The 27875-nt window shown below is 51.8% G+C and overlaps 3 protein-coding genes and 1 pseudogene across 4 annotated transcripts in view; 2 read left to right on the top strand and 2 right to left on the bottom strand.

Moving 5' to 3' along the window:
* RUSF1 (RUS family member 1) lies at positions 1-22957 on the top strand. The gene is made up of 13 exons (XM_080679418.1): positions 1-276; positions 451-565; positions 13032-13077; positions 14712-14744; positions 14830-14935; positions 17057-17158; positions 18977-19047; positions 19126-19310; positions 19392-19449; positions 20140-20210; positions 20811-20954; positions 21056-21133; positions 21607-22957. Exons 1-13 carry the CDS (start codon positions 19-21, stop codon positions 21702-21704), a joined length of 1365 nt encoding a protein of 454 aa, XP_080535544.1. The 5' UTR covers positions 1-18; the 3' UTR covers positions 21705-22957.
* On the top strand, positions 4801-5369 carry LOC308254459 (thioredoxin reductase-like selenoprotein T; annotated as a pseudogene). The gene has a single exon. The product of its transcript is annotated as a thioredoxin reductase-like selenoprotein T (transcript).
* On the bottom strand, positions 21771-27796 carry SLC5A2 (solute carrier family 5 member 2). Its single transcript, XM_080679415.1, has 14 exons — positions 27542-27796; positions 26935-27006; positions 26758-26862; positions 25881-26045; positions 25482-25587; positions 25171-25251; positions 24804-25033; positions 24351-24486; positions 24018-24125; positions 23724-23874; positions 23438-23606; positions 23148-23363; positions 22259-22388; positions 21771-22172 (listed from the first exon to the last, which is right to left on the bottom strand). Exons 1-14 carry the CDS (start codon positions 27665-27667, stop codon positions 21946-21948), a joined length of 2022 nt encoding a protein of 673 aa, XP_080535541.1. The 5' UTR covers positions 27668-27796; the 3' UTR covers positions 21771-21945.
* The window catches only part of TGFB1I1 (transforming growth factor beta 1 induced transcript 1), an 8892-nt gene continuing 7991 nt past the window's right edge, over positions 26975-27875 (bottom strand). Inside the window, exon 12 of the transcript XR_013961152.1 lies at positions 26975-27006. The gene's annotated coding sequence lies outside the window, so the exon portion shown is untranslated. The remainder of the gene's footprint in view (positions 27007-27875) is intronic.

The raw sequence follows: 27875 nt of genomic DNA on the forward strand, positions 1-27875 counted from the left end.
CGGAGGGGCGTGACCAGGATGGCGGGCCAGGCTGGTGTTGGGGCTGCGCTATGCTCCGAGCGGTTCGGCTCCCAGGCGGCCCGGGGCTGCAGCGCCTCCTCCGACGGGAGCCTGCGGTGGGAGACCTGGGGGCGGCGCTGGTGGGGGGGCGCAAGGGGAGCTCCCGGGCCCGCTGCACCCCCTCTCCCGCGCCTGCTGACCGTGTTCCTGCCTCAGGGCTTCCCCGACAGCGTTAGCCCGGACTACTTGCCCTACCAGCTGTGGGACTCCGTGCAGGTCAGCGTGGCGGCAGCTGGCGGGCTGGGAGGCAGCGCGCCGCCTCTCCCTCCCCTTAGCGGGCTGGAGACAGGCTCAGCGGAGCTGTGACGAGTCCCAGGTCGCACTCCAAGGAGAGCTACTAGACCTCCCTGCTCCCGAGCCCACTCCTCTCCCGTTTCCTCTCTTCTCCAGGCCTTTGCTTCCAGCCTCTCGGGCTCCCTGGCGACCCACGCAGTCTTGCTGGGCATAGGAGTGGGAAATGCAAACGCCTCCGTGTCAGCCGCCACGGCCACTTGGCTGCTGAAAGGTAAGCTGGCCCCTGGAGCCTGACCCGTCGCTGCTCTCAGCCCTGCCGTCTGTGGCCTTTTTCCTCGACCAAGAAGCCCAGCTCTCCCTCCCCTCTCTCCCACATTCTGGCCTCCAGCTCCGGGCTGTGATGTGTGATTTCTAGACCCATGCCTGATTAGGTCCGGGAGCCAAGTCTCCCTGGTGCCTAGAACAGTGCCTTGCATCCTGCTAAAGAAAGAACAAAATTCAGCTGAGTAAGTGTTCAAGTTCTTCATTGGCTTTATTCAGTGATGAACTGGGTGGCCGCCCACTGCTGGAATACCCTCATCCCCATCAGCCGCAGACACTACCCTGTCCAGAGTCCCCAAGTTGGAGCCCAGATCCCCAGCTAACAGCCCACCCCCCCTTTATTCCCAGGCTCCTGTGGAGGACTGCTGAGGTAACTGAAAGTGCCAGTTGCCTGCCGCGTGGAGAATTGGGTGGTACTGGAAAAAAAAATGTGTAGTTGGTCCTGAGTAGGAGACAGGAGATTCCGGGAAGAATGAAAGGCATTTTAGATGTTCTGGGGTACTAGATGGTGTTATAAATAGTAAATGTAGTAATCATCTGTTAAGTGTGCACAGCCTTTTGAAAAACCACTAAGAAATGAAAGATACAGTTTGGTACCCTGCCACCCAGAGAGAGAAGGAGAGAAGAATAAAGACACTGCCGTGTGCTCCACATCAGGACCCCTGACGCTCTGCACTGTCCTTGGGATTGCATTACCGTTCCCAGGGAGGATTTATTTTTATGTTTTAATATGTTTTTATTGATTTCAGAGAGGAAGGGAAAGGGAGAGAGAGAATCATTGATCGGCTGCCTCCTGCATACCCCTCACTGGGGATCGAGCCTGCAACCCCGGGCATGTGCCCCGACCAGGGATCAAACCATCCTGGTTCATAGGTCAATGCTCAACCACTGAGCCACATTGGCCAGGATTTAAATTAGAGCCGAAGTGAGGCTCGTTCTGCTCCAGCATCAGCCTGGCCACATCTCTGAGGAGCCTCCCTGGACCTTTGGGAAAGTCAGGAGGCTCCTGCTCACATTCTTACCTTTAAGATGGAGCCAGTTTGGCCGGATGGAGTTTTCTCTAGAAAGAAGCCCTCTGATAGTGCGTGTCAGTGGAGAGGTGCTGATCTGTGGCTTGTCACACAAACAGTGCTTATTATATGCCAGTCTTTAAATATACTGACTCAGCCCTAGCTGGTTTGGCTCAGTGGATAGAGCGTCGGCCTGCGGACTGAAGGGTCCCAGGTTCAATTCCGGCCAAGGACACATGCCTGGGTTGCAGGCTCGATCCCCAGTAGGGCGTGTGCAGGAGGCAGCCAGTCATTGATTCTCTCCTATTGTTGATGTTTCTCTCTCCCTCTCTCTTCCTCTCTGAAATCAATAAATATATATTTTTTTTTAAAAAAAAGAGTTGGCCTTAATTTTAAAAATTAATCCTATCTAATAAAGAGGGAGTATGCTAATTGACCCTCATGTCCCAAAGATGGCTGCGCCCACAGCCAATAAGGAGGGGATATGCTAATTGGCCGCCCCGCACTCAAAGATGGCAGCATCCACAGGCCCCATCGGGATGCCTGCCTCCAGAGTCCCCTGTCCCCTCAGCCCCCCAGCCACCCAGAGCCGGCCTGCGGCGCAGGCAAGCCTTGGATGGCGGCTGCCTGGCCACCTAGGGCTGCCCGAGGCTCAGGTAACCAGGGCCAGCCGAGGCTTGCGCTGCTGGCAGTGGCAGCAGCAGAGGTGTGATGGGGGCATCACCTTCCCCTGATCGCTGGGTCGCCTCCCGCCCCTGAGGGCTCCCGGACTGTGAAAGGGGGCAGGCTGTGCTGAGGGACCTCCCCTCCAGTACATGAATTTTCATGCACTGGGCCTCTAGTAAATAAATAAATAAACAAACTGACTCACCTTCCACAGTTGCTCTGTGATAGGTATTGTCCTTACCTTCATGTTGTAGATGAGGAAACTGAGGCACAGGAAAGTAACTTGCCAATGGTCATAGCCAGTAAGTACTAGGGCATGGATTTGAACCCAGGAGGTATAGTTCAGAGTCCATTTTCATACCACTGAACTGCTTAATTTGGATCTTTTCCTTTGCTCTCCTGTTGGCTAACTGTCTGGAGCGCAGTAGGCGCCTGTGTCAGCAGTTTCAAGTCATTTCTGAGCACCCTAAAATTATCGCCAGCATGCTGCCTACATATGTCTTTAGATTAATCTTAAAAAGACCATTTTAAGATGTGAAAGAACCATTTCCTTTAGTCTGTTGTTGGTATTTTTAAAAAGCCTTCATAATTAGAAAGGATTTTACAGACACATCTCCATCAAACATGGGAAATTTTTATGTAGAGCTTTATATAAGAAAGTCTTTTGGAATTTTTTTATGTGGTCATTTTCAGTTACAGATCTCTTAATGGAACATCATATTAATTGTCATACCTAACAATGGTAATGTTATTAGCAATTAATATTTTGACAGCATACTGTATGCCAGGCATTGTGCACACTTCCATAGTACGTCACTTAATCTTTGCAGCAGCCATATTAGGTGGATGCCGTTGTTAATACACTTTCTGGAGGGGAAAGCTGAGACACAGCAAGGTTAGTGACTTGCCTGAGATAAGGCAGGGCCAGGATTTGGACCCAGACAGACTGACTCCTGTGTCCCACTGTTAGCACCAGGTTTTTAGAGTGGAGCTACGTGCAATTTGTGCACAGCTGATCCCTTACTAGGACTCAGATGTTTCTAGATCTTATGGCTCAACTAATTGTAAATGAGGCAGAGACGGGCAGATAGAAATTGTTTCCTAGTCTCGTAGACAGTGCTGACTTTTAGATAATAGGGAGGATATGGGTCATTATTGCATCCTAGTGCCAACCTCCAGTTCTGACAGGGGCCTTGCAGACTGCCTCTGACGAAAGACAGAGTAGGCCCCCTTCCTGCCACGTTACCCTTTTATGCAGGACATACACCTGAGTGGTTATGAGTGTGCAGTCCAGAGAAGAAAAATAAGAGTCTGGCCCAGTGAGCTATCTCTCAACCAGTGAAAGTAATCTTGCTATCTCAGAGCCACTAAGTTGATCCGGTACAAGAATCTTAAATGGATTAGTGAAAATTTTGTGTTGAATCAAGTGTGCTTGAAGGGAAGAGGGTAAGGTAGTGACAAAAGGAGGATGCCGCTACAGCCATTCTGCTGGGTACCACTTGCAGGGACATACAGGAGACGGAAATGGAGAAGCAGAGCAGGCTGGATGGGAATTGTGGCGGACACGTGCCTGAGACAGCCGCTGCTCAGCCCAGCCAGTTGTGGCGGTAAGGGAAGGCAGGTCCAGGGTAGTCATGAATTTAGGTTCTTTCAGAAAAACTGGGAATTCAGCTTTTCTGTAAAATATCCCATTTTTGTTCACCTATCTTCTTCAAGCTTCAGTTGCTTCGTCTGTGAAAGGAAATGATTCCTCTCAAACTCAGGACTGTTGTGAAGAATGAAAGGGATTTATATTTCAGGAGTCTGCCAGGGTGCTTAGAAGTCTCCGTCAAGTCCAGCAGTGGGTAAAAGATGTCTAGTTAGAAGGAAGGCCTCAGTGCCTAAAGAGCGAGGCTGTGGAAGGAGGAGGACATTTGGTTCCATTGGAGAATGGGGAAGGCCGATATATATCACCACCTTATACGTTGTGAGAAGCTCTCAACCCTCCTTTCCACACCAGCTTCCTCCTTGCCTCTCCACTTGAGGATCCATGTCCTTCAGCTCAAACAAGTGGGGAATCCTCTGCCTGCTGTATCTGTCCCTTCCAGCGCCCGCTATATGAGGCCTTTCCTGTTGTGGATTCTCAGATGGTCCTTTGAACGTAATGAGTGCTAATGTCAGTGTAAGGTGTAGTGTAAACCGATAGGCACACTGTCTGTGAAGGACCAGATGGCAGATATTGTACACTTTGTATGCTGTATAGTTTCAGTCACAACAACCGGATTCTGCCATTGTGTCACAAAAACATCCATAGACAATCTGTTGCTAACCTAAAAGTAAAGGGCCTTTCAAAGATAGAGGCAACAAGCATTTATTGAGATCAATAAGAATAGCTATTTGGGATTCCTGCCTCCCTCCCTGACCTTGGCGGATCGAGCCTGTTAGGTGGGGAGCAGCTCATGGCTCCCACTTGGCCTTGGGCTGGCTGCAGTCTTAGTCTGAGTGTGGTTGAAGTGCTGGCTCCAATAAGATGAGACTTTTGCTACTGCTCCAGGTGGTGGCTTGGCGTTGGTCCAGAGCGATGCCTTCAGCCAACCTGGGCGGCATGCCTAGCAAGAGATTAAATGTGTAGTAGGCCATGGGGCCGCTGCTCAAGTTCCAGATTTGTATTCCCTGAGGTCATAGGCAAGTGTTTGAGGAGTATCTGCTGGTTATTAGCCAGCAGTACCCCTAGACATCCACACTGAAGTCGAGAATTACCTCCCTCAACCAATATATAGACACATAGCATCTTTCTTGTCATCTTCAAACTAGTATTAATAGGCTGAATAGTTGTTGGCAAGGATCCTTTGCTTTCTTTGGCATGCAAGCTCCTAGTATCTGGCAGTGAGATTAAGAAAATAAGGTCTATGCATGTATGATGGTTTTCTTCTTAAGCAACATGATAGAGAAACAGTGCATGTTGAGATAACTTTGTATGATGTGCCTGTGTGGTCTAAGCTGGAATCTGGTCACCTTCCATCCATGCAACAGCGTGTTCAAATTCTTGACAATGAAATGAAGCCCAGTGTGCATATGGATTCAATCCCACATCGTTGATCATAGCCCACCTATCAGCACTGAAAACTCTTACATTAAGGGATTTTTGCAAGAGCCGTGTGACTGACATTATGAAGACCTGTACTGAAGACAGTAAGCTGTTACTACAGACCAGATGCTTTCATAGAGAAATGTCTATTGGCTGCCTCCTGCACTACCAGGAATCGAGCCCACAACCTGCGCATATGCCCTGATGGGGACTCAAACTGGCAGTCTTTCAGTGCACGGAATGGTGTCCAACCAACTGAGCCACACCAGGGCAGACCAGATGGTAGGCTCAGTGTACCTCTTGGAAAACCTCAATGCAAGACAGGTTTTCAGTGCTGGCACACTTTGGAATTCTGGCACATTTGTGGAGTGCAATAATACGGTATAGTTATTTTTCTCCCCCCCTACCCCCATCCACTCAGTTAATGTTTTTTTTTAAATGCAAGCATTACTACTTGTACCTTTTTTCCTTAGTCATATTTGAAATAGTAGCAAAATGAGTTAGAATTTGATTTATTTTTTCAAAGGTATCTGTTGTGATTTTATATGAATTTTCCTTTTTCACAGCTTAGAATTTATCTTTTTGAGAATACAGCTGAAGTTCTCAAATACTTTATGAGTTTATCAGGCATCTCTAATTTGGTCATGTCCAACTTAAATAGGTTTCAAAATATTGCAGAGCATTATACAAGTTTATGGGGAGAGATCCTTTTAATTATTTTGGAGGGAGAGAGAAAAAATCAATCAGCTGCCTCTGGCATGCACCCCAATAGGATTGAACCCACAACTTGGGCAAGTGCTCCAACTGGGAATCAAACTGATGACGACCTGGTGCAAAGGATGATGCTCAACCAACTGAGCCACACTGGCCAGGGCAAAAGACCAACTGTTTTCTTTCTTTTTTTAATGTTTTTGTGATTTGAGAGAGAGAGAGAGAGAGAGAGAGAGAGAAACATCGATTGGATGGAACCCACAGCCTGAGTATGTGCCCTGATTGGAAATTGAACCTGCAACCTTTTGGTGCACAGTGTGATGCTCAACCAACTGAGCCACACTGGCCAGGGTCCAGCTGCTTTTTGAGTCCTGTTATAGTTCAAGTGTGTTGCCTTGACCAATCTATTGAGTTGATTAACGGGGTCTTTATACTTAACTCAATAAAAAACTAAGCAGATATGTTAAATAAAACTTAGAATTTATTGTCCAGCATACCTGTTAACAATATATTTAAGTCATCTGCTTACATTTTTGTTTTTGACTTACAGACTTCATAAGGCATATACTTTAAATTCACACACAAATAATAGATCATTTACCATTTTTAGGATAATTGAAACTGACCTCACCAGAAAATTTAGGTGAATTTCTTTACAACTTTAATATTAGATGACCGGGAGAAACCAAGATGGCGGCATAGGTAAACACCTAAACTGCTGCCTCGCACAACAATTTCAAAACTACAACTAAAAGACAGAACGGACACCATCCAGAACCGCAGGAAAGCTGACTGAGTGAAAATTCTACAACTAGAAGGAAGGAGAAAAGCTCACAGAGAATTGGAGGTACGGCAAAGGGTCTTGGTGCGCGCAGAGAGGAAGGGCGGCGGAGTGCCTGGCTGGCTTTCTCTGGCGGAAGGGGGAAGGGAGCCCCCGACCGCATTGAACCCCAGTTCTGACTGCACTGAACACCTATTCCGGGCGAGCCCCTGGGGACCCACGCTCTTGTGGGGGGAGTCTGGACTCTCGGGCGGAGACTCGGGAGCCGGGGAAGGCGGAAGACTGAAAGTCCGCTCGCGCCAGTGCGCACAAAGGCTGCGGGAGGCTGCCACAGGCTTTCCCTAGCGGAAGGGAGTGAGAGGCTCCTGACGGCAAAAAACCCCAGTTCTGACTGAAGTGAGCCCCAGTTCTGACTGCAGTGAACCCCAGTTCCAGGCGAGCCCCCGGGGACCCACGCTCTTGTGGGGGGAGTCTGGACTCTCGGGCGGAGAATCGGGAGCCGGGAAGGCAGAGGACTGAAGGCACACACGTGCTAGCAAGGGCAAGGCTGATGGGAAGCCAAGACTGAGACTCCACCCCATCCAAGCTGAGCACAGAGGCTATTGCAATTTGGCAAGTCTAATCCTATAAGGCTGTCTCCAGCACCGGACTTCTCCCAGCATAGACACAGCTGATCCTTACAGCCAACTGGCCTGGAGGTCAATTCTTCCCAGTGATACCAACAACAATAAAGACTTAATTACAACAAGGCTGTACACACAGTCCACAAAGGTGTGCACCAAGAGTGTCCACCTCAGGTTAACTGGGGAGGCAGACCCACTGGGCCAAATTGGAAACCTAGCACACAAATCTAACAACTCAGGGAAGCAGTGAAAATGCGGCGTCTAAGAATCAGATCACAAACGAAAGAAATGGAGGAAAACAAACGACTGGATATAGAATTCAAAACCACGGTTATAAGGCTTTTTAAGAATATCCTAGAAAAGGCCGATAAATATAACGAGACCCTCGAAGAGATGAAAAAGGACCAACTAGAAATTAAACATACACTGACTGAAATAAAAAATATTATACAGAGACCCAAAAACAGACAAGGGGAACACAAAAATCAAGTCAAAGAATTGAAATACAAAGAAGCAAAAAACACTCAACCGAAAAAGCAAAAAGCAAAAAAAAAAATCCAAAAAGTTGAAGATAATGTAAGAAGACTCTGGGACAACTTCAAGCGTACCAACATCAGAATTATGGGGGTGCCAGAAGAAGAGAGAGAGCAAAATACTGAAAACCTATTTGAAGAAATAATGACCGAAAACTTCCCCCACCTGGTGAAAGAAATAGACTTACAAGTCCAGGAAGCCCACAGAACCCCAAACAAAAGGAATCCAAAGAGGACTACACCAAGACACATCATAATTAAAATGCCAAGAGCAAAAGACAAAGAGAGAATATTAAAAGCAGCAAGAGAAAAACAGTTAGTTACCTACAAGGGAGCACCCATACGACTGTCAGCTGACTTTTCAACAGAAACTATGCAGGCCAGACGGGAGTGGCAAGAAATTTTCAATGTGATGAATAGCAAGAACCTACAACCAAGATTACTCTACCCAGCAAAGCTATCATTCAGAATTGAAGGGCAGATAAAGAGTTTCACAGACAAGAAAAAGCTAAAGGAGTTCATCACCACCAAACCAGTATTATATGAAATGCTGAAAGGCATTCTTAAAGAAGAGGAAGAAGAAAAAAGGAAAGATAAAAATTATGAACAACAAATACATATCTATCAACAAGTGAACCTAAAAATCAAGTGAATTAAAAACCTGAGGAACAGAATAATCTGGTGAATACAATAGAATCAGGGGCATAGAAAGGGAGTGGACTGATAATTCTCAGGGGGAAAGGGGTATGGGGGGGTTCATAAAGAGACTGGACAAAAATCATACACCTATGGATGAGGACAGTGGGGGGTAGGTAAGGGCAGAAGGTGGGGTGGGAAATGGCTGGAGGGGAACTATGGGGGAAAAAAGGAGAAATAATTGTAATAATCTGAATAAAGATTTATTAAAATAAATAAATAAATAAATAAATAAATAAATAAATAAATAAATAAATAAAATAATATTAGATGACCGGAGATCACTTGTCTAATTTAACTTGCCTAACGTATATCAGAATTTTATTATATTTGAGGAACAAAATTGAAATTTTTTATTCAGTGAATTTAATATCTTTTCAGCATACTAAGAAGACTCTAAGAATAATTTAGCAGAAATCCTATATAATAAAGAGAGAATATGCAAATTGACCATCACTCTATCACGAAGATGGCTGCACCCACAGCTGAGACCAAGTTCCCATAAGGAGCCTTAACGAGCAATCAGCAGGGAACTGAGGCTACGCCCTCCCCTGGCCCCCTACCCCCCCCTCCACCCCCGTGGGGCTTGACAGGGGACCTCAGGCCACACACCCCGCCCCAGTGCCAGGCCAGGGGATCTGAGGCCATGCCCCCTGCCTGGCGGAGCTTGACGGGGTACCTCAAGGTGCGCTTCTGGTCCTGGTGCGGGCCTAGGGGACCTCAGGCTGCTCCTCCCGCCCCAGCACCAGGCCAGGGGACCTCAGGCCATGCCCCCCGCCCGGTGGGGCTTGACAGGGGACCTCAGGCCACACCCCCTGCCCCAGCACCAGGCCAGGGGACCTGAGGCTGCACACCCCTGCCTGGCTGGGCTTAACAGGGGACCTCAGGCCGTGCCCCCCACCCAGCGGGGCTTCACGGGGGACCTCAAGGTGCACACCAGTGCTGAGTCGGGGTAACTCAGGCTGCGTGCCCACCCAGCAGGGCTTGACGAGGGACCTGAGGCTGTGCCCCCCTCCTGGTGCTGGGCCAGGAGACCTGAGGCTGCAACCCCCCACCTGGCAGGGCTTGACGGGGGACCTCAGGCCATGCCCCCCACCCAGTGGGGTTTGACAGGGGATCTCAGGCTGTGTCCCCTACCTGCCGGGGCTTGACGGAGGACCTCAAGGCACACCCCCCGCTCCAGACTGGGCTATGGGACCTCAGGCCATGCCCCCCATCGTGGCACCGGGCCGGTGGACCTGAGGCTACGCCCCCTGTCCAGCAGGGCTTGACAAGGGTGGGACTGGCCGGGTCTGCATCTGGCCCAATGTGGGGGGCTGGCTGGGTCTGGGTCTCAGGCGATTTTGAGGTGCATGTGGGTGGGCGGGGACTTGACTCTGGGTCCCATGGTGAGCCCCAGACTCTGACAGGAGGAAGGTTTTCATATACATTTTACTAATTTTCTTTCATCTCTGAAACTTCTATTATAAAGAAAGGGCAAATAGCAATATTAAATTATTTCCTCTCATTAATCCCCTTTTAATGTGCACAAATTTCGTGCACTGGGTCACTAGTATGACCATAATGTAGAAAAATAGTCACCTAGCAACAGTCATAACAAACTTAGGCCTCCATATAGGAGTAGATCCAGATTTGTTAGTGGAAGTAATGAGATTTATGGAAAAGTTAGGAGATAAGTCAACATCGGGTCCACCAAACACTTAGCACAGCGGTATACATACTTTGTGTTGAATGTGTCTGGGAATGATCACCATTGTGACAACCTCCAGGTGGAACATGCTATAATCTCTGGCCGATAGGAGGTTAGTTGGCAGAAAATGGATTAAAATGCCTTATCCTTCTTAATAAGTCTGCAGAGCTGTTAACCTAAGTTCATATAGTGCAAGAATCAATACAGTTTAAGCTGGGAACTTACTTCCAGGTTATTAGTATTCAGGTGTAATAACATTTTGCTCTCTCGGATTAGGGCTAAAACCTTGTCAACTTGATTTGTACCAGCTCAGACTTCCTATCTTCTGCAAGTTGCACACACTGTCGAGTGTGTCCAGGGTCTTTCTTCCTCTAGTGACAGTTAACCTTTTGGCATTTAGACCTTGAATTCCCATGTATCTGACAGGTCAATCATGAAGAACCTAAGATTTGATTCTAACTTTTCCATGTTTGCCTTAGGTGAATAAATAGTCTTTTAGAGAATAGCTTTCAGTAGCTTAGAGTGTGATAAAACTCAGCTATTTTGTTGATACTTACCTCAATATTGTTGTTTTATCTTTAGCTGTATTTAAATCTAGGATTTAATGGAGTTTAGTGAAAAATTAGTGGGAAGCATAAATATAAAAAATATTAAGGGAAAGGGGAACGTTTAAATGAAGCTATTTAAATATAGCTTTATTCTTAACATTTCAGAATTTATTCGTTGCTTACAAATTTGTGTGGCTCTGTAGTTTATAAATGTCTTTGTACTATATATTTTTTTTTTAATGTATTTTTATTGATTTCAGAGATGAAGGGAGAGAGAGATAGAAGCATCAATGATGAGAGAGAATCATCGATCGGCTGCCTCCTGCATGCCCCACACGAGGGATCAAGCCCACAACCCGGGCATGTGCCCTGACCGGGAATCGAACCATGACCTCCTAGTTCATAGGTCAGGGCTCAACCACTAAGCCATGCTGGCCGGGCTCTTTGTATTATATTAATTAGAAGAACATAGAACATGACACCAGGTTGACTAATGTTATTGGGGTTTTTACCATAGTTGGTATTGTGGAAGAAATTATTTGTTAGATTAATTTTTTAAATGTTAAAAAATAGAAAAACTTTATGGGAAGCATTGATCCAGGCAGAAGCCCAAATCCAGTTAGGAGGCAAATGCAATGGATGTGAGAAAGGGAAGGGAACAATTACATCCATAGAAGGAAGGCATTTCTATTAGTGCAGATAGCAATATAGTGGTGCTGATTCTCAGCAATGTTTAATTTTCAGTCACAGTCATATCTGCTTTCTGTTTTCTTTGCAAACAGTTCCTTAGGCACAAGGTTGCTTTAGTTCCAGTCTAAAGATTATTTTCCTTTGTTTTAACTTTCTAAAGGTTTGAGGCTTAAGACATGCAAGGCAGTTCCTCTGGGATGGCAGCTCCAGGTCCATTTTTTTTTTCTGTTTTTTTGTTTTGTTTTGTTTTGTTTTTTATGCTGTAAATGAATGGGCACAGCTGTGTTCCAGTAAGATTTTATTTACAAAGACAAGGATTGGAAGCTCATACCACAGTTAATGATCCTTGGGCTAAATCTGTGTTTTTCATACTGACTACTGTTTTTTGCTTTTGCACTGGATTTGGAGCCATCATTTTCTGGGTCACTGTGGTATCCCCCATGTCTCTGTGTCTGGCACAGAGTAGGTAGCCAGTAAGCATCTGTTGTGCAAATGAAGGTCTGGCTAATTCCAGAGACTTCTCTGACTCTTTCTAGCCTGAGGAGGCCTCTCCCTCTGCCCTCACCTCCAGTTCTCTGTCACCAACCTGCAGCTCAAATCCTTTTTATTTATTTGCATTCTAATGACCACCTGTGAACCTGCTGCCCAGCCTGAGAGCCAGAGTATCAGTATCACCTCTGAACTTTGCACACAGCATTTCCTGCTCTTTGTAGTGGTTTTACCATATAGATATAAACCTAAACACTACATTGTTTAGTTTCCTTTGTTTTAGAGCTTTATGAAAAGTATACTGTGCTATATACAGTCTTCATGGCTGACTTTCACGTCAGGTTTTACCAGGAGTCAGCCATGTTGATGTGAGTAGCTGCAGTCCATTGGCTTTTCATGAAAAGCTGTCTAATGTGCCACTGAGTGAATGTGCCAGAATTCACCTGTGCATTCCATCGATGAGCATTTGTGTTTCTCAGCTTTTGTTATGAACAATGCCGCAAAGACTCTTTCTGGTCCATGATGTACATGGTACAGAGTTCTCTGGGTGTGACTGAGTCTAGGCCAGGGGTGGGCAAACTTTTTGATTCGAGGGCCACAATGGGTTCTTAAACTGGACCGGAGGGCCGGAACAAAAGCATGGATGGAGTGTTTGTGTGAACTAATATAAATTCAAAGTAAAGGAGCGGAGGGGAGAGCAAGAGAACCGGATAGAACAGCCGGATCCGGCCCGCGGGCCGTAGTTTGCCCAAGGCTGGCTAGGCGCTTCTGGCCCATCCTACAGCTATGTCTGTCTAGAACTTACTGTGCCAGACTACACTTCCAAGGACAGTGATGAAAGGCGCCAGGGTCTGCCAGGCCCCACGGGCCCAAGGCTGTTTCTCATTCCTTACCAATGCCTCTCTCCCCCAGATTCAACTGGCATGCTGGGTCGCATCATCTTTGCCTGGTGGAAAGGGTGAGTTTGTCTTCCAGGTCAGAGACTTCTGGCCACTCTCCCCACAGTGGTCATATCTGTCTCAGCCCTGGCTGTATTTTCAGCTCCTCCTCTCTCCTACCAGTTTCCAGGGTAGAAGAGGGTTAGCAATTATTTCCTTAGAGCTAAGGAGTCTTTATAGAGTGCCCAGTGCAGGTGGCTTGCCCAGGGTCCCCTAGCAATGAAGCCACAAAGCCACTGCCCTGATGAGATCTACCTTCAAGAGAACTGATCTGCCACTTGCTGCCCATCGCGAAACAGCACAGAATGGCAGGCTCTGACAGTGCTTTGTCTGCTTGCTGGAAGAGGAGCCTGAATGGGACAGTGCTTAGCCCAAAAGGAGTGACTCTACTCCAGACGCTACCACGGTGGTTCACACGCTTAGTTAAACCTTGCTGAGCTGAGTGAGCAAGTCATCAGGATCCCTGTCTGACATGGGATCCATGTCACCATTTATCTAGAAGGGATTAAAGGTCTTGTGCTGCCTGCTTTCTCCTCAGGTCAGTACTGGGCAACCTCAGGAGTGATTGAGTGTCTTCTGTTAATTGTGATTGTGGGGTACAGTGAGGTAGTTTATGCTAAGTGCTTAGCACATTGCGTGGCACATAATATGTGTCAGTGAACACTGGCTGCTATTAACTCTAACTGTGCCTCACAAGCTCCTATATGTCATCTCTAACCCTCATAACTCTTTAGAGTAGGGTTGAATGTGTACATTTCACAGATGTGAAGCAAACCTAGAGAGGGAAGTTACCCATGTCACACAGCGTGTAACAGTGAGGTGGGACGTGAACCTAAAGTCTGTACTCTTTCTGTGGCAGCAACAGGCTGCTTCATTGGGCAGAGCCTTAGTCCAGGCCCATGTGTTCCAGTCCTGCCTTTGCCATATATTCCTTCAGGAGTTCCCCATGAGTGTCCATTCCCCACCCAGGAATGCTCTCTTTCCCTCTGGGAGATTTCAAGTTAAGGGTCAGGGCTAATGCTGCCGATTCTGAGCTGTGCTGGGGGCTGCAACATCTGCACTGGGGAGTGGTCCCAGGTGTTTGTGCATGGGCCAGGGATCACTGCCTGGCAGAAGAGGTGGACGTTGTGGTGCTGTGTAACAGAAATACCCTGGCCTGGATGTCAGAACTTGGCTCTCTCTCTTGGCCTGTCCCCCACTCTCCATGTGATCCCAGGGGAGTCATCGCCCTTCTATGGGCTGAATAGCTGTGAAATCCAGGGGCTACACTAAATACAGTGTTTACCAGTCCAAAATATGTGCACTTCTTGCTGGGTATCCTCAAAGCAGGAGGAAGGGGGAGGAGACGGCAAGGGACCCAGAGGTAGCCTCTCTCAGCAGAGGCCCAGAGGGTGGGGCGCAGCCATAAGACAGTTTTACACCTTTGTGTGTCCTGCGTTAGTAAGGGGGAACACTTAAGTGACCACCGGAGATCCTCCCAGCTAATGGTGGCATTTCAGGCAGCAGTGACAGGGTGTTGGGACAGGTGTCTGTTGAGGTGTGGGTTTTCCTGAGCCCTTCAGACCTTACCATGGCCTGAGGAGGACCTGTACTGCTCACAGGACGTGTTTTCTTCTTGAATCCAAATCGCAAACCAACCTCTCCTCCCCAACAGGAGCAAACTGGACTGTAATGCCAAGCAGTGGAGGTGAGGAGCTGGGACTAAGGGAAGGGGAGTCTTCTATTGTGAAGGTCTCTCACCTCTGACCTCTAACCTCTGACCCTTTCCCCAGGCTTTTTGCTGACATCCTCAACGATATCGCCATGTTCCTTGAGATTATGGCTCCCATATTACCAATCTGTTTCACCATGACCATCTGCATCAGCAATCTGGCCAAGGTACTCACCTGGGGCATCCTGGTGCCATGTGGGCTTATTTGGGGCCCACAGGTGAACCCAGCCTGGACCCTTTGTTCCGGGCACTTCTAGAAAAGTGAAAAGGTTCAGATGCTCCTACCCAGACCCAGCTGTGCTCTGATCCTTCTTCAGCCACAGCCTCTGGTGGCTCCCAGTCTGCAGTGGTACCTGGAGCCACAGTACCGGTGAGGGAGCTCTGAGCTGAGAGAGGAAGGGCGCTCCTGTGCAGCATCTTGGGACCAGCTCCCTGGCTACCTTTCACTCTCTCAGGAACATATTTATTGAATGCCTGCTGCATGTTTGGCACGGAGTGTGGGCCCTCCTGTCTTTGGAAGAAAGCCACAAAATTAAACAAATTTATAGAATTATAGCTCCAGATAGTCCAGATGAGAAGTGGGGGGGGGGGGGGGGGCAAGAGGGCTCAGCAGTGAATGGGGCCCAGTGAGTGATGGAGGAGGTCCCCAGGGACTGGGGCCTGAAGAATGAGTTGAAGGTGCAGGGTGGCAGTTCTGAGCAGAAGGAAGTGTGGGTCAAGGTCCAGCGGTAGGTCAGACAGCACAGACTGGTGGTGAGGCGAGGGCCAGTGGGGTGAATGCGAGCTCTTGGTCCCAGCCTGGCCACTCCCCCTCACAGGTCCTGTAGGCCGCTTCATCCAGATGAGGAAGCGGAAGCCCAGCAAGGTTCTGAAAGAGCTTGGCCAGTCTTCACTCAGGATAAAGACCAGGCCCAGACCAAAGATTCCTAAGAAGACTGAGACCCATCTCAAAGCCCCTCCCTCATTCAGTCACTATGGAGCCGTGCCACTTCCACACTGCTGCCAGTTTCAGGCACGCACTTCATGGTGGCGACTCCGCCTCCCTGGCCCATTCACTAAATGCCTCGAGCATCCCTCAGCCCCAGGGGGAGACCCCAGAGACCATCTCTATGGTGGCTGTGGACCATGCTTCAGATTCCTCCCTGAACTCCCCCCTCTTCCGCTCCCTCCCTCCACCCTTCTCAGTGACCAGCACCTCTGTCCCTCGGGGACACTAAGTAGAAGCCTGGCTGTCATCCATGCCCTCTCCCCCCTCCCATCACCCTCAGCTAAATCTACATTCAGTTCTGTTCTTTTCCCTCCTGAACCTCTCCATCCATTCACTCCATCTCCATGCCACCCGATGGCTCATCACTGCTTAAAAAGCACAGTTGCTTCCTAGGTGGGTTTCCTCATTTCCGTTCTCACCCTCTTCGTCCTCAGAGCAGCCCAGTCATCCTTCTAAGAGTGGAAATCAAATCAGTTCACTTCCTTCCCATTGCTCTTAGGATAAAGACTTGTACAAGGTTGCAAGATTCTGCATGATTGGGGCCCCTCCAGTCACTCCAGCTCGTTTTGCTCCACATTCCTCTTACCTTTGAGCAAGTGATTTCCTCTGCCCACATAACAGCGTGTTTGTTTACCATCTGCTGATGCATAAGCTTCCTGAGGGCAGGGGTTGAGCCTGAATCATACCATACCATTCAGTCTTGCCTGACAGCAAAGAGAGATTTGATCAGTAGTAGAGGAATGAAGGTGATCACTGACCCTCATCAGTTAATTAGCTTTAGATCTCAGAGGGAGAGCTCCAGGTCCCCTTTGGAGGTCAGGGCCACCTGTGTGGGTTCTGAACTGGCCTGGAAAGCTGGCTAGGCCTTCACTGGGGCAGGGAGAGAGTGGAGTTGGTTCCTGGCAGGCAGGATGCAGGCATGAAGTTGGACGGCAGATGGCCTGGGTACTCGGCCAGGGCAGGGTGCAGCCAGAGCAAAAGCTGGAGGGCAGAAGCTCTGGGCCAAGGATGGTTTGGGGCCTCTGCCTTGGAGAGAGAAATTGAGTTTTCCTGGGTGGGGTCCACAGGGTGGTGTGGTAGGAGAATGGGAGTTTTCTCCTGGAACAAGATGGGAGGTGGGCCTGGTAGAAGTGCAGAGCGAGAACCAATACACGGGCAGCATTCAGGGTTTTGCTCTAGGGTCACCTGAGCCTGCTTTTCTCAAGCTGGTTTGAGCCATTTACTTGGCTCACCCACAGAAGTGTCTGTGTTCTCACAGCTCAGGGCCACTCTGACCTTCACTCCTCCCTGTCCCCACCAGTGCATTGTGAGTGTGGCTGGCGGGGCCACTCGAGCTGCACTGACCATGCACCAGGCCCGGAGAAACAACATGGCCGACGTGTCAGCCAAGGACGGCAGCCAGGTGAGCGGCTGGGCTGGAGGGATGGCATGAGGGAGCGGGGTGTGGGGTGGTGCAGGCCAGGTCACAATTTGGGAGTGTGGAGAAAAGCACCTGAGCGCTCCTGGCAGGAAGAAATGTGGGTGCTCCCTGCTCTGACTTTCAGGACGGGTGGTCCAGTGTGAGGGCACAGGCTCTGGGGGCAGTAAGTCCAAGCTGATCACCCCAGCCTCTGCCCATCGCCCATGTGGCAAGAATGAGCCCTGGCCCTGGCCCTCTTTAGGCCATGGCCCCCACTCTGGGAGGAGGACCTTCTGATCATGTGAGACCCACAGGTTAAAGCTCATGGCAAGTCAAAAAGTGCTCAGCATGCAAGGTGGCTGGGGTCACTGACTGGCCAGAGGCATCCACTCAGCAGTTTAGCAGGCCTTCTGGCCCAGCCCCTCACCTGACCAAGGGAGCCTGGAGTAGGGGTGTCGCCACCCCCACAGGCTGAACACTGCCGTCCCCCTTGGTCCTCATGGTAAGTGCTTAAGTACATTGCATCATTTAACTCTCACACCGACCCTATGAGGTCGATGTTGTTACTATCCCTGAACACATCCCAGGTTGCCCTGTGTTGTGTTACTGCCTCTGTGGATGGAGGAAGCCCAGGAGCCTTGGAAAATACAGCTTGTGGGTGGGGGATGCTGAGGGGTTAGGAAGAGAGTAGATGAGAGAGAAAAGTGAGGTCCAGGGAGGTCAGAAGTGTGACATGTTCTCTTTGACACTGAAGCAGTCTAGAAGCCTCTCCAGTTCTACTTTCTGGCCTTCTCAAGTTGTTTTGTTCAATTTCTAAATTGAACTTTTTTTTTTAACACATTTTTATTGATTTCAGAGAGGAAAGGAGAGGGAGAGAGAAACATCAATGATAAGAGATAATCATTGATCAGCTGCCTCCTGCACGCCCCCTACTGGGGATCGAGCCCACAACCCGAGCATGTGCCCTGACCATGAGGTCGATACTCAACCACTGAGCCACACCAGCTGGGCAAATGTGCCCTTTTTTAACCACCAAGAAAACACTTCCCCATACTGTGGACATTTACTTGCCTAAGCATAGAACTACTCAGCTGACTCCTGTAAAACAAAGAAAATGTTTCAAGGGCATTGTATCTGCCAGAGAAGCATCTGGCATCTTTTTTTGATTGTTTATTAATCCTCACCTGAGGATATTTTTTTCACTGATTTTTAGAGAGAGTGGAAATGGGGGAGGAGGATTGATGAGAGAGAGACATATCCATGGGTTGCCTCCCATACACCGACCAGGGCTGGGGATTGAACCTGGAACCCAGGTACTGCAACCCAGGTACGTGATTGACCAACAATCGAACCAGTGACCCGACAGTCTAACCACTGGGCAACACGGCTAGGGTGCAGCTGGTATCTTTTAAATGACAGTACACTCACTAAAGATGTTAAAAATTGCCAAAACCGGTTTGGCTCAGTGGATAGAGCGTCGGCCTGCGGACTGCAGGGTCCCAGGTTCGATTCCGGTCAGGGGCATGTACCTGGGTTGCGGGCACATCCCCAGTAGGGGTCGTGCAGGAGGCAGCTGATCGATGTCTCTCTCTCATCGATGTTTCTAACTTTCTATCCCTCTCTCTTCCTCTCTGTAAAAAATCAATAAAATATATTTAAAAAAAAATAAATAAATAAAGATGTTAAAAATTTACCAGGCACCCTCTGTGTATAGAGCCCTGGGTGGTTCTGGGACAGGGAGGGATGTGAAAGGCACTCAGGGTTACTCAGTCTGGCCTGGAGGGGAGCCCTCCAACTCCCAACCCGTCTGCCATTTTCCAGGAGACACTGGTAAACCTGGCAGGGCTCCTGGTCAGCCTCTTGATGCTTCCCCTGGTGTCAGATTGCCCTAGGTAAGCGAGGACAAGCGAGGGACGGAGGTGCCTGGCTGGGCCTCTGTCCCTGCCGACTGCCTCATACTCTCGTTCCAGCTTCAGCCTTGGTTGTTTCTTCCTCCTCACTGCCCTCCACGTCTACGCCAACTACCGGGCCGTTCGAGCCCTTGTCATAGAGACCTTGAACGAAGGCCGGCTCTGGCTGGTCCTGAAGCACTTCCTTCAGAGGGGAGAGGTGCTTGACCCCACCTCAGCCAATCAGATGGAGCCACTGTGGACAGGTGACCCAACCCCTTGGTCTCAAGTTTTATGTCTCTCAGTCTGTCCTCCTGCCTGGGACTCCTGACTCCAACTTCCCACAGGTTTCTGGCCGTCTCTGTCTCTGTCCTTGGGGGTCCCCCTACATTGCTTGGTTTCCAGGTAAGTAGCCCAGTGTCCCACTCACCACTATTGGCCCCACACTCCCCACACATGCGCCTCATTCCAATTACACACTGGCCTTCCTTGACCAGACCCACCTCTGCTCTATGGTTCTTATTTCCATTGAACAGACTTGGGGTCAGCATGGGTGCTTGAGTGCAGTGGGTGTGTAACAGAGAGGAGATATAAAGGGTATATTTGTGCCCTAGCAGGTTGTTCAGTGGTCAAGTGGTCAGAGCATTGACCCTTGGATTGAGGGTCACTGGTTCGATTCCAGTCAAGGGCTCATACCTCTGTTGCAGGCTAGATCCCTGGCCCCAGTTGGGCATGTGCGGGAGGTAACCAATCAATATATCTCTCACACATCGATGTTTTTCTCTCTGTCTCTCCCCCTCCCTTCCACTCCCTAAAAAATCAATGAAAAAAAAAAAATACCCTGGGGTAAGGATTAACAACAACAACAAAAAGGTTATATTTGTTGGATAAAGGCATAATGGGTGGATGGGGCAAATGGATAGCTAGACGCAGAAAGGAGGGTGGCTGTGGGGTGCGTGAGGAATGGCTAAGGGATGGTGGGAAGTGGGTGAAGGACATGAAGTATAGGCAGTTATGGCTCAGGTGGCTGTTCATTTGACTGGGTGGCTACCCTGCCTTTGCTTTCTCCTCCCCACTGCACTCCCTTTCCTTCAGTGTCGTTGAGCTGCAGCAACTGGCTGAGGGACACCAGGAACCTTACCTTCTTCGCTGGGACCAGTCTCAAAGTAAGTGTTCTCCCACAAGCTCTACACAGTTTGGAGTCCACCTGGTGCCCTGCAGCGAGCTCTTGACTAAGACTTGATGTGTTCAAATTATAGCTGCATGCCCCATGGCGTTCCCTTTACCATTCTGTAAAACGGAGCCAACGTGCCTGCCTTATTTCCTGCAGTGTTTTTTGAGGATCAAATAAGGTGATATGTAAAAGCGCTTTGTACATTGCAACACACTCAGATAAGGTTGTTCCCTTTGGATATCTCAGGGGAACCACTTTTCTCTCTCATCTGGAGTCACTTCTTGAGGAAAAAAGTACTAGAGTTTACTGGTCTGCTGGTCGTATGTTAAAAGGTGCTTATTCTCACGAGCCATTAAAAACATGCAAAATAAACCCACCTCAGTGAGCCGCAGTGAAGTTGAATTTGGAAAGTGGGCATTTCAGTTGGGCCAGAGCATTGGGGGCAGCAGGAGGTGATGTTGGGGAGGAAAGGAGAGATGGCCTTGCATGCCAGCCAAGGCCTCGGGGCAGACAGGGATGAAGCGAGGTGATGGGATCAAGAGTGTTTGGGGAGGTGGCCTTCCCTGGTACCAGTCTGTCCCTGGGTCTCCAGATCAGGTACAGGTCGTTCTGAGCCAGTTGGCAGGCCCGGAGACCATCCTAAGGGCCGCCACACATGGGCTGGTGCTTGGAGCCCTGCGGGAAGACGGGCCCCTTCCAAGAGAGCTGGACAAGCTGAGGAACCAGGTGCAGGCAGGTAAGAGCCTCACAACCTAGGCTGGTGATGACTCGAGGTTGGGTGGAGAGAGGCTGTTCGGCCTGGGGACCCAAGAACTCCTCTTCTGCACCCCCATCCAGACCCTAACAAAGAGAGCTGGGTCATCGTCAAGGAGACACACCAGGTGCTGGACAAGCTTTTCCCAGAGTTCTTGAAAGGTAACATCCTGTAGGCTCCTCAGCCTTTGAGGCCTTTTCCCCAGGGCCCTGCCTGCCTCCATCCCCTCCATCTGGGATGTGGTAGATCTGGTTCTCTCTGTGGGTGTGTGGGCCTCAGTTTCTGCAGGATGGAGATTAGGATGGTCCCTGCGGCTGTCAGTGTTGTCTCTGTATGTAATCCCAGTTGGCATTGAAGAACCAGGAGTGAAGAGAGGCTCACAAATGACTGGTGCTGATCTTTTACTTAGCCCCTATTCCAACCCTTTTCCATGGGCTAGCTCAGTGAGTTCCTGCTGCACCAGATGAGGTGTTAGCCTCATTTTTTGCCAGAAGTCACCCAGCAGAGGCCAGGGAAGCCAGAGCAGGGCATAAGGCCTGTACCCAACCTATGCCACTCCTTACCGCTCTCTCCAGGGTCAGCCCAGCCTCCCCAGCGGTCCCCTAGTACCAATACCCCCATGACCTCTCCCCAGGGCTGCAGGATGCGGGCTGGGAGACTGAGAAACACCAGCTGGAGGTGGATGAGTGGAGGGCCTCATGGCTCCTGTCTCCAGAAAAGAAGGTCTTGTAAGCAGCCCAGATGGAGGCCAGACCCCAGGCTCGGAGCCTGAAGAAACAACACTGGCTACAGCAGGATGTGGGAAAGGCAGCTTTATTTTGCACGGGGAACTGCTGTGGCGGGTTGGCCAGGGCCTCAGCAGGTAACTGCCTATCAGATGGCTTGGGCCCCAGGCAGAGACAAGGTAGAGAGAAGGGAGATCACGGCCTTCCTCTGCCCTGCCTGTGGCTCAGGGTGCCCAACACAGTCGGCCTCAGGCATAAAAGCCCCAGAGGAAGGTGGCCACGGCCATCATGACCAAGGCATTGACGTTGACCACACGGGCCCAGCGCCGGTCCTCACTGATGTCCTCCAGCCGCCTGGCTGCTGCATCCACCTCCTCCTGGGTGGGGGGTGGGGAACTGCCCGCCCCATCCCTGCTCATGCCACAGAACCAGAGCAGGCACCTGCGGAGCAGGCCTGGTGCTGGGGGTTGGGGTTCTGGGAGAAATTGAAGCCCTACAGTTAGTTTAAGGGAACTTGGCCCCACTCCGCTCTGCAGCCCCACCTCCTGGGCCGTGCCTCACCCTCCATCTCCACCGCGTGCTCTGGACGCCCGTTCTGTACAGGGGCTGAGGCCTGACCTTCCAGCTCCTCAGCATCCAGGTCCTCCCGCTCCTCCTTGCTGTGCCGGAGACTGAAAACCAGGCGGTGGAGCTGGGGAAAGGTGGGAGCAGGGACCAAATGGGAGTTCTGTTCCCCACCTCAGGCCCTGATGTCTCTTGTCCACACTGGCACGTCCTATCCTCCCCCTGACTTGCGTGTACATGGCCCAGGCTCAGCTCACTCAAACATGACCTTTGGCTGAAACAAGCTCCAACTGGGTGTTGAAAACTCTTGGCCCTGCTTCATCACCCAGAGGCTCCTGTCCACTCAAAGTTGTAATACTTAGACTCCGGGCTTAGTCCTGCTCACTGTCCCTTCCTGTGGGTATTTGCTCTGATTTCCTCCTGTGCCCTCCCCCCCCCCCACTTCTCTGCCCATGGAATGCTGTTCATCCTTCTGGCCCTGCTTTTTTGTCTGGCCCTCAATCAGCCCTGTCCTGGGGCCCTTGCCCTGCAGCAGAACAAGACCAAACCCTTTTGTGGGCTTTTAGGAAAGTGTCCTGTCCCTCTCAGCCATCAGCCTGTTTTCAGTCCCAAAGGCCAGGCCAAGGACTTTGGGAACTTGAATCACCCCACAATCTTCAAGCCATCTCCCCCAAACTACCTCAAATAAATGTCATTAAATAAAAACATTGTGATTGCTTTTCAAATGCGACTTCAAACTGGACTGCCAGCCTGCCCTCACCAGCCCTCAATATAGGGAATCAGGTCCTCTCCACTGGGTGTTCCTGGGAGCTACTGGCAAACAGCGGAGAGGGCCACACTGCCCTCGTGGTACATGTTGGGTGGCCGTCCAGAGACTGACACCTACGTGCTTGCGCGGGATGGGTGCTGTGCACAGTGAGATTACGATGGTGAGGAGGCCCGAGCAGACGAAGAGCACGATGGCAAAGTAGAGGTAATGCACCCCGCAGAGGAGTGCCGGGCATGCGGAGGGCCGAACGCAGCTGCCGGAGCCAAAGGAAAACTCGGGAATAAGGCGCGCCAGACCCATCAGCAGGCCCCCAATCAGTCCCCAGAAGGCACCCTGCGGAGGAGACGAGCGTCAGCCTTCTCCGAGGCCAGCTCTGCGCCAAGCGTCCAGCGGACGCGCATGCTCACCTTCTCATTGACGCGGGGCACGAAGAGCGCCAGCACAAAGACCGCAGACACCGGGGGCGCCAGGTAGCTGGAGACGGCCTGGATGTAGTCAAAGAGCTGCCCGCCCTGGGCCGCCTGCACCACCGGGAGCCAGGCTACCGACACCGCCACGATGAACACCACCCAGAGCCTGCGGGGGGCGGCCATCAGACTTCACCGGGACCCCTCTCCCCAACCCTGCCCGCGCTCCGTCCCCTTCCCGGGCAGATTCGTGGGACAGGAGATGGAGGGGTGACTCGGGCCGCACCGTCCTACTAGCAGCAGCTCACGGTCACCCGCGCGAGGCCGCAGCCGCGTGTAGATGTCCATGGTGAAAAGTGTGCTGCTGCTGTTAAAGATGGAGGCCAGCGAGGACATCAGCGCGGCCAGCATGACCGCCAGCATGAGTCCTCGCAGACCTGTGGGCCGACGGGAGCAGTGAGTCCCCGGACACCAGGGCGTCCGGGAGGGTGGGGGCTGGGCAGCCGGTGATTCCTCCCCCGTCAGTCTCCGGTGCGCGCCCACACCTGTGGGCAGGGGCCACCTGTGTGCTCGCCCTCACCGTTGGGCATGAGCTTGACGACGAGCCGCGGGTAGGCGATGTTGGAGCAGCCCACCTCAGTGCCGCACACACGCTTACACACCTCTGGCACCACGCACGCCACTTCGTCTGGGGAAAGGGCACGACACACCTAGGACAGGACCTGGTCTGGGAACTCGGATCCCTGAAGTGGGAGCTGGTAATTCTAATGGAGATGAGGTGGGAGGCCTAGTGGGAGGTGGGACTGGATGACCAGGTTCCCAAATCTATTGGAGGCGGACACCCGGTCCTTCTACAGGAAAGGGTCTGGATGGGGCACTGGACTCTTGCAGCGGGCAGGGGTGCACACATTACCTGGATAAAGAATGCGGCTGATCATGCCTGGCATGACCATGAGGAACATGGGCATCAGCTTCAAGTAGCCGCACAGGATGCAGCCCGCCTTGATGTGGGTCAGGTTCTTCCCCGCCAGGCAGCGCTGCACGATGACCTGTGACAAGGGGCGTTCACACACCTGTGGCCATTCCTGGACACCCCGCCTCCTCAGGCCTTGCCTCAACTTGCAGTTCTAACTCAGGCCCTGCCTGGCTTAGCGCTGCAGCAATTCCGCTCCCTACACAGCCCCTGCGGGTTGGATCCAGCTTCCTCTGGTTTAGCTCCACCCTGGCAGGCTTCCCACCCCCTCAGACCACGCCCTCAAACCAGCTCCCCAAGATGGTTTCAGGCTCCACCCATCTCAGCCCCACCCACATTAGTTCTGGTTCTGCACCAGCCTTTGCTCCCCAACCCCCCACCCCGACCTCGCACCTGGTCACTGCACCAGTACCAGCCGGAGACGATGGTCAGCCCCAGGAGCAGCGCAGGCCACGGTAGGTCCCCCGTGACAGGGTCCCGCAGAAGATGGTAGGAGTCGGGCCGGGGTTGATAGCAGGAGCTGGAGATGTTGCCCACGGCCGGATCCTCCGACACCGTCAGCGACGTCATTGCCCCCAAGTATTTGTCGAAAAGCCCAGAATACCCGCCCACCTCATGGAAGGCTGTGTGGGCAAAACCGTCAGGGGACCAGGCACCCGCGCCAAGGCCCTCCCTAGAACCCACGCCTGGGACTCATGATGTCCCAGCTTCCAGAGTGAGCCCTGCCCTCAGCCTCCGAGCCCCTCCCCACGGGGCATACCGTAACCCATGAGGATGAAGGCCCCCCCGAGAATGACGAAGGTCTGCACGGTATCCGTATACATCAGCGCCGCCAGCCCTCCTGCAAGGGGCCTGGGTCAGTGGGGACAGCCCGGACAGGCTGCTCCTAGTACAGACCGCGTCGTTGCTCGAATATGAAAGGGTGGCCCTTCTTGGAGAACAAATTTCAAAGCGATGGCCCACTCCCTGGCTCATGCACTCGAAGCAGGAGGCGGGACTGTGAGCAGAGTCGGGCTGCGTGGCTCCTATCACACCCGAGCCCCTCCCTCCCCTAAGCCCCGCCACGGCCACCTGTCACAGTGTAGACCATGGTGATGCCCAGGAGCGCGATGACGGAGGCGTAGATGTTCCAGCCGAGAGCCTGTTGAATGAACACCGCCCCCGAGAACATGTCCACCTGGGGGAGGAGCGAGCGGGCAGGTCAGGACCAGAGGCCAGGGCAGGGGCGCAGTTCCACCTCCTGCCCAGACCACAGCTCTGTTTGGCCACGCCTTAAAGGCTCCCTCATTTTTCCACGCCCTGACCTTCCCAGGTCTCACCCACGGTGGCCGTGGCCCCAGAAATCCATGACTCCCTACCTCCATCAGGACCTCACGTCTCCTTGGTCCCGCCCCCTCCAAGACTTTCCAAAGCCCTTCAGTTCGTGGCCCCGCCCTTCCAGGGCCCCTCCCGCCCGCCTCGCGTGCGCACCGAAATCTTGGTGAAGATGTACAGAAAGAGCGAGAGCACGGACAGGTAGAGGCGGATGCGATGGCCGCCGAAGCGCTTGCGTAGGTACTGCGGCATGGTAATGACGCCCGCGGTCAGGTACACGGGCACGAAGAGCCAGCCGAGGAGCAGCACCACAAACAGCGCCTGCGGGCACAGGGACAGCTGGGCGACTGCCCGTCCCAGACCCTGCCTGCAGCTCCTCCTACCCCGGAAGGGCATGAGACCTCTCACCTTCTTAGGCTTTTAACTAGAACCCTCCTGACCTCCCAGGCCACCACCCCTGTCCAGTCCTTCCCAAGACGGTCCCTGTCCCTTACCCCCAAGCACTTGAGTCCAAGCACAGACTCCTCAGCCTGACCCCAGCCTCTGCCAGGAAGGGCTGCTTCCCCTCTCCTCCCAACCCAGGAAACCATCAAGGCTCAGCTCAGAGGCCTCCTTCTCCAGGAAGCCCCAGCTTTCCAAGGCCAGCCTCAGTCCCAGAGCCTTGTCTCCCTCCCACTTCTGCAAGGGGCTTTAACTCGGCCCAGGGAGCCTCATAGGCCACAACTTCAGAGAGCATCGGAACAAGCACTTCACTATCTTTAAGGCTGTTCACCCCACTTCCGAGAGGAGTAAATCAAGGCCACAGAAGGTAGGGGCTGGTCCAGGCTCACATCGGAGGTCAGCAGCAGGACCGCTACCCTGAAAGTGGTCATTTCCTACATCCCTCTGCTTCCATGCTGGACCTGTGACCCTCACCTGAAGCCAACCGCACCCCACAATCAGTCTCACACCCCCTCTGCCAGAGCCTCACTAGGCGTGACCCTTCCAGGGGTTCCCACTGGGGGTGGGAGTTATTGGCAAAAAGGGGGCTCACATTCCACTCAAATCCAGCCACAGCCAAGCCGCTTGCAGCACCAGTCCCCGCCAGGCCCACAAAGTGGCCACTGCCGATGTTGCTGGCAAAGAGAGAGGCCCCAACCTGGTGGCCAGGGGCATGGGTGAGCAGGATGCTTCTCTAGCCCCCGCCCACTCCACAGCTCGCCTCTCTCACCGGCCACCACACCATGCTTCGTCCTGCCAGGAAGTAGCCGCCCACAGTGCCTCTGTTGGTTCTGCACATGGACTGGGGGACAGGAGTTGGGGGAGACCTGGGTTCAGGGCATGTCTTTGGACCTCATTAGCCTTCTCAACACATTCCTCAGCCTTGTTTCAGGCTGAAGATTAACCCGCGCTCTGCTCCCCGATGGTTCACACCCCACCCCCACAACCTCTTCCCAGGCCCCCAGAGCCACCCATGCCCTAAGCTGTTGTCCAACTCCCCAAGCCTGAGTGTAGCTAGATTTGGCCTGACTTTCCTGGGGCCCTGGTTCAGGCCATGGGCTTCTGTCAGCCATAACATAGATGACGAACAGAGGCCTCATTTAGAATACTGTCCCTGAGGACAGCCCAACCCAAGGGTGGGAGACAAAGAATGAGTGTTGATTAGGCCTCCCTATGGCTATCAAAAGACTTATTTGGGGGAATAAGTCTCCCCCCTCTTCCCCCCAACACCTGGTTTCTCCCTCAAGGATCTAGGCATCCTGCCCCTACTGCCACCTGCTGTTCCCTGCGCCAGGCCCCAGAAACCTGGCCCCAGCAGCACCCCCTCAACTTCTCACCCACAAGCCGACACCAATGACCAGCAGGAAATAAGCAGCAATGACCAGGATGTCAGCAGGGTTGTCAATTAAGACCCTCTGCTCCCCCAGCTCTGGCGCCAAGCTTGCCTCTGTGTGTTCCTCCATTCTGTCCAGGATCTGCGCCTCAAGACACCAGCCCCTGGGTTCTCCCAGTGGAGGGGTTAATGGTTACCTCAGGTGCAATGAGCTGACAAATCGCCCAGGCCTTGTCCCCACTCCCCGCCTTTGTTTAGCTGAATCAGGTCACATCAAGACCGAAGGCTGGTCCTGGGGAGGTGGACCCTTTCAAATTCGGGAACACTCCTTCCTGGGC

Source organism: Plecotus auritus (genome assembly GCF_963455305.1).
Source record: "Plecotus auritus genome assembly, chromosome: 7".
Classification (NCBI taxonomy): domain Eukaryota; kingdom Metazoa; phylum Chordata; class Mammalia; order Chiroptera; family Vespertilionidae; genus Plecotus; species Plecotus auritus.